We start from the raw sequence: 17,505 nt of genomic DNA, 5'->3' as shown, positions 1-17,505 counted from the left end.
GATTTCCTACCCTCGCCTATGGTCACAAGCTTTGGGTAGTGACCGAAAGAACGAGATTGTAGATACATGCGACCAAAATTAGTTTCCTCTGCAAGGTTTCTGGGCTCTCCCTTAGAGATAGGGTGAGAAGCTTGTTCATCTGGGAAGGGCTCATAGTAGATCTGCTGCACCTCCACATCGAGAGGAGCCAGTTGAGGTAGCTCGGGCATCTGGTTAGGATGTCTCCAGGATGCCTTCCTGGTGAGGTTTTTCAGGCACGTCCAACTGGGAGGAGACCTAAAGGACGACCCAGGACAAGCTGGAGAGACTATGTCTCTAAGCTGGTCAGGGAACATCTACTGGAGGAGCTGGCCCAAGTGGCTGAGGAGAGGGAAGTCTGGGCCTCTCGGCTTAGGCTACTGCCCCCGAAACTCCAGATAAGTGGCCAAAAATGGGTGGATGGATGGTTTGTTTTGGCTTTTGGCCAATTTAACAAATGAAATTAAACTTGAAATACCATTTTGCACTTTTAACATTAAAGTTAAGCTTAAAAACTAAATTAGACTTGAACATGGAAGAACAGATCAACCTAAATAACATTACTAATTGACATGAAGCCTTAAGTAAAAAAAATAATCTGACATAAAAAAACTAGTGATGCAATAAATATAGTTTATATGCACTACTAAAAATGAGAAACATTTCTAGTTGAGAGTTTTGAACATGCATGCTTGTTTAATAACTTTAATCATATTAATGCTAGCAATGTGGGACTTATTAATAATATGTTTCGCTCTTAAACAGCCCCAGTATTGTGATTAATCTGCTGATAGATTTTGATGTTTTTGCCACATATTAATTAGCAGATACAGTATCTCAAAGCATGTAGGAAGAGGGAGAGACACCTGATTGTCTGAGAGCCACAGAGCTGCCAGGTCCTTCAGCTTGGTGAAGCTGAACGGTAGATTCTTTAACCTGAGAATGAGAGACAGAGATAGTGGGAAGGAGGGACAGGTGGGACAGAAAAGAGAGATGTTTCTCCTGCCCATGCACTGTACAGCCTGCAGAGAATGTAACCATGGCAACACACTTACTCGTTCCCATGGTAACTGCTGGCCAGGGGTGCACGAAGAACCAAAGCGGCCGTAGAAAAGTGTTGTCTACATGTGACCCTGTGGTCATGTTTGAGTTTCAATTCCGCCTTTACCTTAGTGCATGTGAGTGTGTGTGTGTGTGTGTGTGTGTGTGTGTGTGTGTGTGTGTGTGTGTGTGTGTGTGTGTGTGTGTGTGTGTGTGTGTGTGTGTGTGTACCTGTTGTCGCTGAGGTTAAGAACACGTAATTTGGTCATCTGTCCAATTTCATCGGGAAGAAACTCCAGTTTGTTGGACCGAAGTGACATCACTGTCACATTCTTGCAGTTACCAATCTGAAATGCATGGGCGCACGCACACACACACACACACACACACACACACACACACACACACACACACACACACACACACACACACACACACACGCAAACCAACCATCAGGCCACTTTAACTCATTAGCAAGGTCTTCTACAAAGGCTCCTCGTGTTAGAACAACACACACTTCAGTGATTTTACATTTTAAACTGTTTGAGTTTGATTATTGCTTTGAAGGAAATGCAACAGTGTTACAATATTTGTACTAAATACATTTTAATGTCAACAATACCAGACATGTCTCATACCAGAATGTCTGTAATATGAAATGGTCACTTTTTCACAGCTGAGAAGCTGGAGGCTTATGAGATGAATGGGATCATGTGATGCCCCTACCTCTCGTGGCAGCTCGGTGAGGAAGTTCTCATCAGCAGCAAAAGTCCTCAGGCTGTGCAGGTAGCCAACGGTGGGAGGCAAAGACTCCAGCTCATTACAGCTGCAGTCCAACTCCTCCAACAGAGACAGACTGGATGACAGAGATACAGAGCATGACGAAGAAACCACTCAGACGGCCACCACACATCAGCAGAAACGGATCCTAATACTTAAATAGCCTGATGACGCTAAGATGCATTGCTCCTTCATAACACTGGATGCACACAATTCATTTTAAAGTCCCACCACATGCTGTTCTGAAGCTGGAAATACAAAGCAAATGCATACAAATCTGCAACTGAGACAGCCTCAAACAAACAAACACGCAAACAAACTTAAACAACATTTTTTTCTGACTTAGACCGGTCTCGTCTTTTCTTTGGGATTCTGGCTGGACCAGAACGATTGGGCGAGCTCGCCAGAGAAGTGAGGATGCTGGATAGTTTCAGTTTTTATAAAGAAATTCAGAAAATTACAAAAGACTTGCAGATAGAGCAATACTTAAATAAGCCAATCAAAAGAACACACACACACACACACACACACACACACACACACACACACACACACACACACACACACATCTATATATATTAAAACCAGGATTGCTCCTTCTAGTCTATTGGATGCCCTCTGCAGGACACCTGACTGCCCCTTGGCTGCCTCTGTTGCCCTGGCATCTACTTAACAGCCTTCTAATGCTAATGAGACAACATGAACTGACACTGCTAACACTGCATAGCCTGCTATTATTCCCAATGGAGTAGACCATCTGGGCCACCATACTGTCTAACAGGAGAACAGGAGAGAGGAAACGGGATGAAGGTTTTTTTATTTAATGTTAAAGTTTAAAGACCACGTTCACTTGTTCTTTTTAACACATTTGCAGTGGTCTCTAGTATAATTTCATGCCTTGAGAGTCTACCTCTGTGGAAAAAAGCTTTGGTTTTCCTGTTTCAGGAACTAGGAGTGACTTGGAGTCTTACTTCCTGATATCTGGACATCTCACCTCTGATTGGCTAACAGCAACGTGACTCTACCACTGACTGTTTGCTTTGCAATGTTGATAGTTTATCTCTACAAATAACACAAGTCTTGAGGAGTTCTGCTGTGGGGTGGAGTTGCTAATGCTAACAGTTAGCTTCCACTAGCCGAGACAATCTCTTTCTCTCTCTCTCTCCTGGACACTAAACCAAAGAAACAGCCTTTCCTTTTGTGAGCTAAGATGGGTGAGTCCATGAATGCTAATTGACAGTGTGACGTAGATCTGTCAGGCTTTTCTAATCCAAGCATTTTCTCGTCTATTTACTATCTGCAGCTACTGCAGGAGACAGGGATAGAAGATTATCTTCATGTTTAGCCTGCATGTTAAACTCAGAGTGGTCGATCACGTTTCACAAATATCAATAAAAATTATTTCTCAGTGAACTTGGCCTTTAAAACAAGACTTTTACCACTCCATTTTTAATGTTGTTGCGCTTCTTCAGTTCACCACTAAATGATCCAGTAAAGTAAAATTTATGTCTTACAGTTTCTTGCCAGTTATTAGCTGTGAATATTTTTTGAACAAGTCAACCATATGGCATTTTCTTCTACACTGTTATTTCATAACTCTGTGATTGGAACCACGGTGAAAAAAGTCAGATAAATTAATCCCAGTCAAGTAACATTTGGTTATTTTCTTCCAATTGAACCTGCTAGTATATGAAATAAAAATTATTTATTCTGCAAAGTCCCTTTTATTATTCTTTATCAGTAAATTATACAATAAAATATAAATGAAACATGGAATTGCCATTTGCAGTTCTGAGATCATCCACCAGGGGGCAGACTGCATTCATAGGATTAGATCAATCAGGTTTTTGAGGAATGCACTAATCCTGTTAAGAGGTGGAGCTCTTAAAATGTTAGTAATTTGCCATTAAAAATAATATGTTCAGCAATCTATTGACTGTCTGGTTATTTCTCAAGTTTCACATAATTTACACTGAGAGGTAATCAATGAGAACATTGTTTGTGGTACAGCCCCTGCAGTCCAGAGTACATTTAGAGACTGTCACACACGCTTTTGCTCTTTCAAGGCTCGACTACTGCAATGCACTGTATGCCGGCCATAGTCAGGGTGCGGTACCACGCTTGCAGTTAGTACAAAACTCAGCCGCTAGGTTCATGACAGGCACTAGGCGCAGGGAACATATCACCCTTGTGTTGGCATCCCTTCATTGGCTGCCTGTGCAATACAGGGCAAAATTCAAGGTCTTGGTACTGGCATACAAGGCCTTACAAGGAACTGCTCCAGCATATCTTGGCAACCTTTTGCATAGGCATGCCCCCTCGCGGGTCCTTCGCTCAGCCGGCAGGGAGCTGTTGATCGTTCCACGCACAAAGTGCAGGTCACGGGGGGACCGTGCGTTCTCGGTGTTGGCACCTGCACTTTGGAACCAGTTGCCTTTGGTGGTACATCAGTCACCCTCATTGGGGTTTTTTTAAGACTCGCCTTAAGACCCTTTTTTTTGTCAAGGCATTCCAGGATTAGCACATTTTGCCTGGTTTCGATGCCCCGGCCTCTTAATCTTTTTAAGGATTTTATTTTTTTGCTTTTACTCTCCTGTTTTAATTGATTTTATGTTGGTTTTATGATTGTTATATTTTATTCTGATGGTTTTATGTTTTTATTATATTGTGTTCAGCACCTTGGGCCTCTGCATTGGTCACAGAAGGGGCTTTATAAATAAATGAAATGAAATGAGATGCAGATTGTGAATTTTACGCATGACCTTTAGAATGCTACAGGGATCAATATATAACAAAAATAACATATTTAGAAATACAGGCATCATCATGAGTGATAAACACGTATAAGAACCTTTTACAAGGTGGTAACGGCTCTACAGCACTAGCTATAAAAGCTAAAACCTGGAACTTGTTCAAAATGACAAAAAGATTTCATTGTGTTCAGATACAAAACTTGCAAGGATGTTTTATAGAGTTACTTGGCTCCTCTGGAGTTCTACTGTTCAAAGGTCAAAGGCTTAGAGACCAAATGAAACACTTATTCTGTTCCTAACTCTGAAATATTTCTGAAGTACAGAAATTTTACATTTTCTAATCTAAAAATTTATTTTAAAGCAGATTTTATCCTTTCTTTGACTAGAACAGAAGAAAACAAAGTAACCACAAATCCATCTAATTCATGTTTATAAAGTTCATCTTGCAAGTTTTCCAGACATTTTTAGAGAATTTCAGTCCAACATTATGTGACATTTTTGAGACAGAGTCGGCACAAAGCATCTTAATGTTTCCCACATTGACAGCATGTGGCAGTAAGCTTTGATTTTCTGTATCTGAAGCACGGTGGAACATCCGTCTGTCTGTGAACAAGCCCTCGGATCCAGGAGGCTAATGTTACTCACCCTTGCTTGGGCTTCGGACTAACGCCATGGCAACGCAGCAAACACAACACACAGAACCCCCCAATCATCAACCACCATTATAACAGAGCAGCTAAAAGCATTCAACAGCATAAACAACCCACCATTCAACCCATGTAAAAAAATAAACCTGAATATGGCAACAGATTTAGTTTGTAGAGGTGTGTGTGTGTGCGTGTGCGTGCGTGCGTGTTAGCTTTTTACCTCCCGATAGTGTGAGGCAGTGAGGTCAGCTGGTTGTCGTCTACCTTCAAGGTGGTCAGCTTCTTCAACATTCCTGCATCACATAAAAACGTACATGCAACACTTCACACAGAAGAAATGCAAACTCTGCTCTCAAATCCACCATTTTCATCTTTTTTATGACTAACTCCCAAACGTCAGCCACATAATTGCCTTTTCTGTGTTTCATAAGCACTAATAACACAGCACAGCTGCATCAAAGGATGATGAAAACAATTTGACATCGGAGAACTATAATAGAGATGACTGGATTCCCAGGTGTACGCTCACAGAGATTTGGAAGAAGATCAATACCACTCGTTCATGGTTTCTTATTCTTAGCTTAAAGGTGTGGAACACTCATTTAATCGATACATTTGCAGTGGTCTCTAGTAGTAATGAATGCCTTGGAAGTCGTTCTCGGGGGGGGGGAAGCTCATATGTGCCTGAATCAGGAGGTGCAAGTCAGCTGAAGAAGAAAGTAGCTTCAGGCGGCAGGTTTTAGACTCTCTCTGGACTCCTCTGATTGGCTAACAGCAACGCGACTCTCATACTCCTCCTTGAACCGTCACCTTATCGTGGTGGAGGAGTTTGAGTGCCCTAATGATCCTAGGAGCTATGTTGTCTGGGGCACTTAGTGCCCCTGGTAGGGTCTCCCATGACAAATTGGTCTTAGGTGAAGGGTGAGACAAAGAACGGTTCGAAGGATCTTTCATTGCGGTTAAAACCAAGAGTCGGAGTACCCGGCCCGGAGGGTTACCGGGGTCCCACCCTGGAGCCAGGCCTGGGGTTGGGGCCCGTGAGCGAGCGCCTGGTGGCCGGGCTTTCGCCCATGGGGCCCGGCCGGGCCCAGCCCGAACCGGATACATGGGCTCGTCCAACTGTGGACCCACCACCCGCAGGAGGAACATGAAGGGTCCGGTGCAATGCGAATCGGGTGGCAGACCAAGGCGGGAGCCTTGGCGGTCCAATCCCCGGACAAGGAAACTAGTTTTTGGGACATGGAACGTCACCTCGCTGGCGGGGAAGGAGCCGGAGCTTGTGGCAGAGGTTGAGCGGTACCGGCTAGATATAGTCGGACTCACCTCGACACATTGCATTGGCTCTGGAACCCGAGACCTGGAGAGGGGTTGGACACTCTACTTTGCTGGAGTTGCTCCGGGTGAGAGGCGGAGGGCTGGGGTTGGCTTTTTGTTAGCCCCGAGACTCTCTGCCTGTGTGTTGGGGTTTACCCCGGGGGACAAGAGGGTAGCTTCCTTGCGCCTTCGGGTCGGGGAACGGTTCCTGACTGTTGTTTGTGCTTATGGGCCAAATATCAGTTCAGAGTACCCACCCTTTTTGGAGTCCCTGGGACGAGTGCTAGATAGTGCTCCATCAGGGGACTCCATTGTCCTGCTAGGGGACTTCAATGCTCACGTGGGCAATGACAGCTTGACCTGGAGGGGTGTGATTGGGAGGAATGGCCCACCTAATCTGAACTCGAGCGGTGTTTTGTTATTGGACTTCTGTGCAAGCCACAGTTTGGCCATAACGAAAACCATGTTCGAACATAAGGATGCCCACCGGTACACTTGGTACCAGGGCAGCCTAGGTCACAGGTCGATGATAGATTTTGTAGTCGTATCATCTGACCTGCGGCCGTATGTTTTGGACACCCGAGTGAAGAGAGGGGCGGAGCTGTCAACTGATCACCACCTGGTGGTGAGTTGGATCAGATGGCAAGGGAACATGCCGCGTAGACCTGGCAGACCCAAACGCATAGTGAGGGTCTGCTGGGAACGCCTGGCAGAAGAACCTGTCAAGACGGTCTTCAACTCCCACCTCCGGCAGAGCTTTGACCACGTCCCGAGAGCAGTGGGGGACATTGAGTCCGAGTGGGCCTTGTTCCACTCTGCGATTGTCGAGGCGGCTGTTGCTAGCTGTGGTCGTAAGGTGGCCGGTGCCAGTCGTGGTGGCAACCCCCGTACCCGCTGGTGGACACCAGAGGTTCGGGGAGCCGTCAGGCTGAAGAAGGAGGCCTACAGGGCGTGGCTGGTCTGTGGGTCTCCGGAGGCAGCAGACAGGTACCGGATAGCCAAGCGGGGTGCAGCAGTGGCAGTTGCCGAGGCAAAATCTCGGGCGTGGGAGGAGTTTGGTGAGGCCATGGAGAAAGACTATCGATCGGCTCCAAAGAGGTTCTGGCAAACTGTCCGGCGCCTCAGGAGAGGAAGGCAGCAACTCGCTCACACTGTTTACAGTGGGGATGGGGAGCTGCTGACGTCAACTGAGGCTATAGTCGGACGGTGGAAGGAATACTTTGAGGAGCTCCTCAATCCCACCAATGCGCATTCCGAGGAGGAACCAGAGCTGGGAGGCCTGGGGATGGACTGTCCGATCTCGGGGGCAGAAGTTGCTGAGGTAGTCAAACAACTACACAGCGGCGGAGCCCCGGGGCCGGATGAGGTTCGTCCTGGGTATCTCAAGGCTATGGATGTTGTAGGGCTGTCATGGTTGACACGTCTCTACAACATTGCGTGGTCATCGGGGGCAGTTCCTAGGGAGTGGCAGACCGGGGTGGTGGTCCCCATCTTTAAGAAGGGTGACCTGAGGGTGTGTTCCAACTATAGGGGGATCACACTCCTCAGCCTCCCTGGAAAGGTCTACTCCAAGGTACTGGAGAGGAGGGTCCGATCGATAGTTGAATCTCAGATAGAGGAGGAGCAATGTGGTTTTCGTCCTGGCCGTGGAACTGTGGACCAGCTCTATACCCTTGCAAGGGTGATGGAGGGGGCATGGGAGTTTGCCCAACCAATCCACATGTGCTTTGTGGATTTGGAGAAGGCTTATGACCGTAGCCCCAGGGGCACCCTGTGGGGGACGCTTCAGGAGTATGGGGTGGGTGGCTTTCTGTTAAGGGCCATTCAGTCCTTTTACCAGAGGAGCGTGAGTTTGGTCCGCATAGCCGGTAGTAAGTCGGACCTGTTCCCAGTGAGGGTTGGACTCCGCCAGGGCTGCCCTTTGTCACCGGTATTGTTCATCACTTTTATGGACAGATTTTCTAGGCACAGCCGTGGTGTGGAGTGTGTCGAGTTTGGTGGCAGGAGAATCTCGTCTCTGCTTTTTGCGGATGATGTGGTCCTCCTAGCTTCATCCAGCTCTGACCTTCAACTCTTGCTGCGTAGGTTCGCGGCCGAATGTGAAGCGGCTGGGATGAGGATCAGCACCTCCAAATCTGAGATCATGGTTCTCGACCGGAAAAGGGTGGCTTGCCACCTCCGGGTCGGGGGAGAGGTCCTACCTCAAGTGGAGGAGTTCAAGTATCTCGGGGTCTTGTTCACGAGTGAGGGTAGGAGGGATCGGGAGATCGACAGGCGGATTGGTTCGGCGTCTGCAGTGATGCGGACGCTGAGCCGATCTGTCGTGGGGAAGAGGGAGCTGAGCCAGAAAGCCAGGCTCTCGATTTACCGGTCGATCTACGTCCCAATCCTCACCTATGGTCATGAGCTTTGGGTAATGACCGAAAGAACGAGATCGCGGATACAAGCGGCCGAAATGAGTTTCCTCCGTAGGGTGGCCGGGCTCAGCCTTAGAGATAGGGTGAGGAGCTCGGACATTCGGGAGGGACTCTGAGTAGAACTGCTGCTCCTCCGGATCGAAAGGAGCCAGTTGAGGTGGTTTGGGCATCTGGTCAGGATGCCTCCTGGACGCCTCCCCGGGGAGGTGTTTCGGGCATGTCCTGCCGGCAGAAGGCCCCCGGGTCGACCCAGGACACGTTGGAGAGGTTACATCTCCAATCTGGTCCGGGAACGCCTTGGGGTCCTGCCGGAGGAGCTGGTGGACAAGGCCGGGGAGAGGACGGCCTGGAGCTCCCTAGTTGGGATGCTGCCCCCGCGACCCGGACCCGGATAAGCGGAGAAAGACGACGACGAGACGACGACGGCGACTCTCATACTGGCTCCACTAGCTTTGCAACATTGATGTTTTATCTCAATTCAGTTCAGTTCAGTTTATTTATATAGCACCAAATCACAAGACTCATCTCAAAGGAACTTCATAAAGTAAACATTCCAATTCAGTTCAGTTAAATAAGCCAATCAGTTAAAAGTGTCCTATATAAGGAACCCAGCAGGTTGCATCGAGTCACTGACTAGTGTCAATGACTTTACAGCAATCCTCATACCAAGCAAGCATGTGGTGACAGTGGAGAGGAAAACTCCCTTTTAACAGGAAGAAACCTCCAGAGGATCCTGGCTCGGTATAAGCAGCCATCAAGAAGACAGAGCACACACACACACACACACACCAAGAAGTGTTTCCATTGCTACATTAAATATTAGATATTCTAAGAGGTAAACTTTATTGTCTTTATTTTAGTGAATCTAATTATTGCAGCAAGTGAACTAGTAGTAGCACATTCCATGTCAAAGAAAGTAAAATGTTGTCAGGAGACAAAGAATGTCTAGTGGTTGGCAGCAGTGCGCCAGTCGATGATCTCAACAAATAACTCGAGCCTGAAGGAGTTCTGCTGTGAGGTAGAGTTGCTAATGCTAACAGTTAGCTTCTACTAGACAAGATGTTAAACCAACAGTCCAAGAATGTTAAGTGACAGTGTGCCGTAGATCTGTCAGGCTTTTCTAATCCAAGAGTTCAACTGTCTATTTTCTTTCAGAAGCTAATGCAGCAGATAGGTGTAGGAGACTATTTTCATGTTCAGCCTGCACGTTAAACTCAGAGTGACCGATTATAACCAGAAATAAATATTAAAAAATGTTTTTTCAGTGTTCCACACCTGTAAAGAAAGACAACAAGTCTACCAAGAATCCTCTCCAAGGATCATCATTTAACATCATTAGATGCATTTCTCTTTCATTTTGGGACAGAATGAGGCTAAGCGTCCCCTGTTTCCAGTATTAAAGCAAAGAAAGCTGCTACCTTCCCAGTGGGATAATGCACTGTCCAAAGTGGGAACTGTTTTTAAACCATGAGTACATCTCCTAAACAGGATCCTGCACTGTGGCCTTGTTAGAAGCAACAGTAATATCTTGACCTAGTAAACAACAATCATGTGTCTGTGTGCTCTTATGATGGTTATGTGAGTACCTATTGAGTCCGGAAGGTGCTGCAGCATGTTGGAAGATAACAGCATGTCTTCTAAGGCCTCGCAGCCCGAAACATCACTATCCAATGACTCAATCCGGTTTTTGGCTAAGTCCAAGTACCGCAACTGACGGAGCTTCCCTATTGACTGTGATTGAGGGGGAAAAGGATGGTATAAAGACAGTATAAAGATCAGAAAAGTACAAGTTTCCATGAGTGTGCTAATGATCATGTGTCATCAAAATGATCTTTGCTTCTCTTGTGTGAGCTGCTCTTACCCCAGGTATGGACTGTAGAGAGTTGTTGTCCAGCCACAGCTCCTTTAGGCTGTGCATCTGTTCCAACACCTCTGGCTGACAGGAAACAAAGAAGAATCCACCCATTCAAAAGCAACATATGTAAACAACGGAACCTCGGTTAATACATGTAAAATGTTTGTAGTGTGGTTGTTTGGGATTGTGTAACGGGCCTGTATTTGATCTAGCACCTTCTAGGGTCCTATGTCCCCCCAAGGCCCTTTACAAAACAACCGGTCCTTCACCCACACATCCAACACTCTAGTGGTGATGAGCTACAACATAGCCACAGCTGCCCTGGGGAACACTGGCAGGCAGGCGCCACCGGTCCCTACGACCACCACCAGCAGACAAGGTGGGTTAGGTGTCTTGCCCAAGGGCACAACAGCAACCCTGCAACCGTCTGGTTACGGGGCAGGCACTTCATCACCCCAGTAAATAAAGATAAATAAATTGTTTTTGAAGGCTGCCAGTCAGGTTTTGTGGCTCGGTGAAGTACCACACATCCAGCTGAGTCGTTTAAATGATTGCATGTGTGGACGTAAAATAAGTTGTTTTGATTGTAACAAAAGAAGAAAACCAAAGACCACTTTTTTTAGGTGTTTTTTAATCCATTCTCATGATATCACACTGTAAACAACTGAACCCAATTCACAAACAAAAACCACCGTTAGCTCAAAAAGTGCTAATTGATCTCACCATTTCAGAAAAGTCGTTGCTTCCCAAATCCAACCTCTCAAGCTGTGACAGTCTGTGGATGGATCTGAGAGGAAACATTTCACACTTAGAATACAACTGAAAATCGGGAAGTTCGATACCGGCCTTTTGAGCGACAAACCGATTTAGACTAACTCTTAATTTACAATATCAAAATAAATCGATAAACGGAACCCTCCTCTCAATAAATACAATAAATAAATCTAATCATTTTCTGTAACTAGCATCACATTTCTCATATAAACAGTATCAGTGTAAAATATGACAACTGCTTCAGTTTAAATTAAGCCAGACTGTGCTAAACTAAATCTCAGATTAGTCATATTCTGACTTTTTGAGTGAGAGGAGAAGTAGCTAGAGAGTTTGTGAATGGTATGTAAACGTTTCATTAAAAGAGTGAACATTGATTTAGAATCCTATTGAGTTAGGGTCTGATAAAACCAAACTAAAACCTTTTCTAAAATTCAAGATAAATAAAAAAAAAGATTTTTTCATTTAATTTAAATTTAAGCAGAGGAGGAAAATTTGTAATGGATGATTCTGTCAATAAATCAAACCAATCATAAAATGTCCTAATTACATTCACTGCATAATGATAATAATGAAAAATAGAATTATGTGCAATAGTCTAAAAATTTTAAATTAATTTTACTCTAGCTTTTGAGATTACCACCTCTAACTAGGACCAGCTGTCTGTGACCAGTTGTTAAGCACAGAAATGCAAAATGAGCAAATAGTTTGCTGGGATCCCGCAGATTTGGTACCTAGGAAGGTTTTGTGCATGTTGTCACATTACACAAAGCATTACATTCTAATTGCCAGAAAATGGAGACGAGTATTCTTCAAAGTGTCTTAAATATGTCTCATGTTGTTGGCAATTTAATCACCAACTCCACCCAAAGTTTTCTGGCATCTTTTGAACGTTTCATGTCCACGGTGACACACAAGAGAACCAGGTCCTGTCACTCGCACAATGAAAGATACTGGCTTTAGATTGTTGCAAACATATGGATGCATTCCACAGTTAACATATTGAAAAATGACTCAACAAGGTGACAGCCTTCTTAACACACACACACAACCACAAACACACACACACACACACACACACACACACACACACACACACACACACACACTCGCCTTACTTTGGCATTGTTTTAAGGTGGTTTTCTCTCAGCTCCAGAATCCGTAGTTTGGAGAGTCTGAATAACAGAAGGCACATTAGCCTGAAGTTAATTCCCTTTAATTTTACTCAGTCAGCTGCAACAAGCATGAATAAGAATGAAAAAATAAAACTAAATACTATAAAGTAAAGAAAAAATGCAAATAGCCCATCATTTTGATATATGATCACCGACATGCCCAAGCTTTGATCAGGACATCTTTGTCATTAAACACATGTATGTGTCATGTTGGGATGTAGAAGATATCAACACACTAAAATATTGCAATGTTTCATGTTATGATAATGAATTGATATTAAAAAGCAGCGAGTATGTTTTTGATTGTGAATTAACAAGCAAACATTTACTGAATTTGTTTTGTGCGGTGCAATTCAAACTCCCACTGCTAGGTGGCAGCACTGGATGTGTCTTGAAAGTGTCTGCCCTGAGTTTTCCAAATAAATTCAGCCTTAAAAATTGCAAATATCATGTCGTCTCCTCTAGGTGAAAATGCTGGATGTGAAGGTTCTGGGCTGGTGTGTTGCACGTGGTCTGCGGTTGTGATGCTGGTTGGATGTACAGCCAAATTCTCTGAAATGCCTTTGGAGATGACTAATGGTAGAGAAATGAACATACATTTCACGGGCAGCTCTGGTAGACATTCCTGCGGTCAGCATGCCAGTTGCACGCTCCCTCACAGGTTGTGACATTTTTGGCACTGTGCCGTTTGATCAAACTGCACATCCAGGGTGGCCTTTTATTGTGGGCAGTCTAAGGCACACCTGTACATTATTCATGCTGTCTAATCAGCCCCTTGATATGCCACACCTGTGCGGTGGGATGGATTATCTCGACAAAGAAAAAAATGCTCACTAACACACGTAGACAAATTTCAGAACAATATGTCCACTCTAATTTCCCTTTGGGATTAATAAAGTATTGATTGATTGATTGATTGATTGATTGATTGATTGATTGGTTGATTGATTGATTGATTGATTGATTGATTGATTGATTGATTGATTGATTGATTGATTGATTGATTGATTGATTGAGTCATGAGTGTTTTGTGCATGAAGAAAAATGTTCATATATTTGAGTTCAGCTCGTGAAAAATGGGAGCAAAAACAAAAGTGCTGTGTTTATATGTTTGTTCAGTGTACATACTGGCCAACAAAAGAGTTGGCATTAGAAAAAAAAAGGTCACACTCTAATATTGTCTTGGACTGCCTTTAGCTTTGATTACGACACACATTCACTGTGGTTTTGTTTCAATAAGCTTCTGCAACGTCACCAGATTCATTTCCATCCACAGTTACATTAATGTTTCACCAAGATCTTGCACTGATGATGGTAGAGTCTGACCGCTGCACAAAGATTCTCAATGGGGTTAAGTTCTGGACTCTGTGGTGGCCAATCATGTGTGAAAATGATGTTTCGTGCTCCCTGAACCCCTCTTGCACTATCTGAGACTGATGAATCCTGGCATTGTCATCTTGGAATATGCCCGTGCCATCAGGGAAGATGGAATAACCTGCATGGTCATTCAGTATATTCAGGTAGTCAGCTGACCTCATTCTTGGTCACATCCTGACCAACTGCAGCAAGCCCAGATCATAGTACTTCCCCCACAGGCTTGTACAGTAGGCACTAGGCATGATGGGTGCATCACTTCATCTGCCTCTCTTCTTACCCTGAAGCACCATCACTCTGGAACAGGGTCCATCTGGACTCATCAGACCAGGTTTTAATAACATGTTGGACAGTTCTTAACCCAGTTTTAGTTATTTCTTTAATCTCCTTAGATGTTTTCTCTGCTTGATGCCAAAGATCTGACCCTTCTCACACAGACTAACATCTTTTCCATGACCACCAGATGTGTCTTTCCACATGTTTGTTTAAGAAATGAGAAGCAGCTCATTGCACCACTTGGTTAAATAACTTACTGCCAGCTGAAATTACTGCCCATGCAGTAATTATCCAATAAGAGGCTCATAACTGTTTGCGCAACACAGTCTCACAACCAAAGCGTCAAAATATGACACGTGTGACCAAGCCTCATTATATGACGATTCAGGATGCCGCCCCAGTGTGTCAGGAGAGGGCGCATTGAGGACGCACTGTCCCAGAGCGTCGGCGTCCGATGCCCGCGGTGAGACGCACATTAGACCGACTTGCAATCTACTTAACCTTCCCCTTACCCCCATTCTAACCTTAAGGGGCTTGACACACGGGAGGCGACAAACGACCGCAATCAGCTAAATTCGTCGCTTTTATTACCTGACTCACGGGAGGCGACCCGCGGCAGCGGCAAAGCCGTGGCGTTCTGTTCCATGGCAAAATCGAAACTTCCGTTGTTTTGTTTGGCTGTGTCAGGTTGGAGGGAATTAAGGTTATTTAAGCGGTTCAGAGTTTAAAAAGCGGTAGATATGATGTTTCACAAGGTGCTGCTAGAGTTATGTGAACTCTTACTTCTTACTTTTACCATATAAAACATACTAATAATCAACTTCTCCTCCATGTTTGCTCGGAGATGTACGGAGCATCCTGCCCGCTCATTGGTCAGTAAATGAAACCTCCGTTGATTGGTCCTCGTCCGAGCGACAGCGATGAAAAGTTGAAAATATTTCAACTTTCTGGGATTGCGTCGCTGGGTCGCCTGTGCGTGACACGCGCACGAGCGCAAAATTTCACACGCACGTTTTTCGCGTTTCGCTTAGTAGGAGGGAGACCCGCGATTATCTCTTTGTCGTGCATGTCTCATTGAAAATGAATGGAGGAGAGGCGAAGTCGCCTCCCATGTGTCGAGCCCATAACTCAGCTGAGTTACTGAGTTAAGGTTAGGATTGGGGTGAGGGGAAGGTTAAATCATGGAATAATCTCCGTGTAACCGCGGGTGTCAAATACGTGTCCCTGCGTGCCCCAGATCGTCCTCTCCTGACGCACTGGGGCATCCCGAATCGTCATATGTTGAGACTTGGTCACACGCGTCATATTTTGACACTTTGGTTGTGAGAACATTTTGGTTTGCTTAGCTAAATCCAGGTGGTGACTTTTTCCCAGTGGGTAGTTTACATAAGCTGTATACATCGTGTTACCAGATTCTTGCCTATACATACCCAAAGTGTCTTGTGTTTTCAAATCTAAAACATTTATTAGTATTACATTGGGCTGCATGGTGGCGCAGTGGTTAGCACTGTTGCCTCGCAGCACGAAGGTCGCAGGTTCAAAACTCGGCTGCGGCCTTTCTGCGTGGAGTTGCGAGTTCACCCCATGCATGCGTGGGTTTCCTCCGGGTACTCCGGTTTCCCCCACAGATCACAACATGCCCTATAGGTTATAAATTGTAAGACACTTTGGATAAAAGCGTCTGCTAAATAAATAAACATAAACATAAACATTTTAAAATTAGGTTAAAAAAAACACTTAAAAACAGCATTCAGCTTTAAGCTGTAACGCCATCTACACGTGATCATTTGTATCAGACATGTAATAAATATTCAATCACAGCAACAGAGGAACTCGTGCATCATTTCACCTGCCAAAGTTAGCGGGCAGATACTCCAGGAAGGCATCGTTTAAGAAAAGCTGGGTCAGATTCAGGAGCTGCGTGAAACCATCTGGGAGTCTTAAAGAGAGAGATTTAGAGAGAAACAGGAATGAAACAGGCAGGAAAATATATACACCTAAGAAAGCTGTCAAAGACAAAACGGTTGAGCTGCTTCTGCGAAATAAATCAGGGAAGATTGTCCCCATAAGAAGCCCAGCCGAAGCAGCAAACCGCTGCCGGGCAACGGATGACTCATCCGCTGCACAAAAACAACACAAGAAGCAGCTGTTTTGCTTCATTACTATCAGAGGCAGGAGAACAGCAATTACAAAAGCACCTGATGCTCAAACAATACAACTGGATCTGTTAGAAACATGCAGGTGTTCTAATGAATGGTTAGTGAGGCGACGGGACTTCAGAATGTGGAGTTATGTGGGTTTTTTTTTTGTCTAAATGAAGGAAACTGCCAGTGTTCAGCCTCTGTCTGCTTGTTGCTATGTGAGCACGTATAGAGATGAAAAAAGGAAGAACTGGGTTTATACAGAGAGAAAGTCAGCCTGCATGTTTAAAACATCCTAAATAGCTCCAAACGTTTCACGAAGCTTCATACATGCATTCTCTACTTCAAAGAAACGTTACCCCTAAACAACAACGCACAGAAGGAGTTCACACCGGGCTTTTTTAGCAACCTTTTCCCAAAGCTGTTGTTTTTTAACAAATAAAATGTTCTCTTTCCACAGCAAAGCAGCAACAATAAGATGTTGTGTTAGTCTCTTACTTGGTGATGGGGTTGACACTGGCTTCAACCACAGACAGACCTTTACAGCATTTGATATTGTCTGGAAACTCCTGGATTCCTGTTTGAGACAAATCAGCCAAGGGGCAATGTGGGTGAGCAAGCAGGAAGCTGGGTTTAGCTGTTTACATAGAATCATCATGTGCGTTCGTCTGACGCCATTTTCAAGAGCTTATTCGATGTCTTTCTTTAGCGTTTAAACCTTATTTTACAAACAAAAGTTATATTTTCTTAGAAAAGTCAGCGATTGCAGTCGTGTTTTCACCATTTTTACTGATGTCCAACTCTTTGAGGTTAACCAGGCTGGCGATGGTGGTAGGAAGGTTGGACAGGTCGTTATCAGGTAAACTTAGCTTCTTTAGGGCCTGGCAGTTGAAGAGTTGCTATAGAAAATAAAGACAAAAACAACAAAGAAATGTTATAATCT

General features: G+C 44.8%; 1 protein-coding gene across 2 annotated transcripts in view; it reads right to left on the bottom strand.

The window, feature by feature from the left end:
- The window catches only part of lrrc7 (leucine rich repeat containing 7), a 121,976-nt gene that overhangs the window by 38,549 nt on the left and 65,922 nt on the right, over positions 1–17,505 (bottom strand). The window contains exons 3-14 of one of the 2 annotated variants that reach the window (XM_070554285.1): positions 17,344–17,461; positions 17,061–17,139; positions 16,271–16,360; positions 12,715–12,771; positions 11,549–11,612; positions 10,832–10,906; positions 10,557–10,701; positions 5,460–5,532; positions 5,238–5,255; positions 1,786–1,915; positions 1,291–1,406; positions 885–954 (exon numbers count right to left, since the gene is read on the bottom strand). In XM_070554285.1, the coding sequence (XP_070410386.1) occupies positions 885–954; positions 1,291–1,406; positions 1,786–1,915; positions 5,238–5,255; positions 5,460–5,532; positions 10,557–10,701; positions 10,832–10,906; positions 11,549–11,612; positions 12,715–12,771; positions 16,271–16,360; positions 17,061–17,139; positions 17,344–17,461 (1,035 nt within the window). The remainder of the gene's footprint in view (positions 1–884; positions 955–1,290; positions 1,407–1,785; positions 1,916–5,237; positions 5,256–5,459; positions 5,533–10,556; positions 10,702–10,831; positions 10,907–11,548; positions 11,613–12,714; positions 12,772–16,270; positions 16,361–17,060; positions 17,140–17,343; positions 17,462–17,505) is intronic. The other variant, XM_070554286.1, reaches the window with a different exon arrangement.

This window comes from Nothobranchius furzeri, chromosome 8 (genome assembly GCF_043380555.1).
Source record: "Nothobranchius furzeri strain GRZ-AD chromosome 8, NfurGRZ-RIMD1, whole genome shotgun sequence".
Classification (NCBI taxonomy): Eukaryota; Metazoa; Chordata; class Actinopteri; order Cyprinodontiformes; family Nothobranchiidae; genus Nothobranchius; species Nothobranchius furzeri.
Note: the sequence above shows the minus strand (reverse complement) of the source record. Positions and strands in the feature narration are given on the sequence as shown.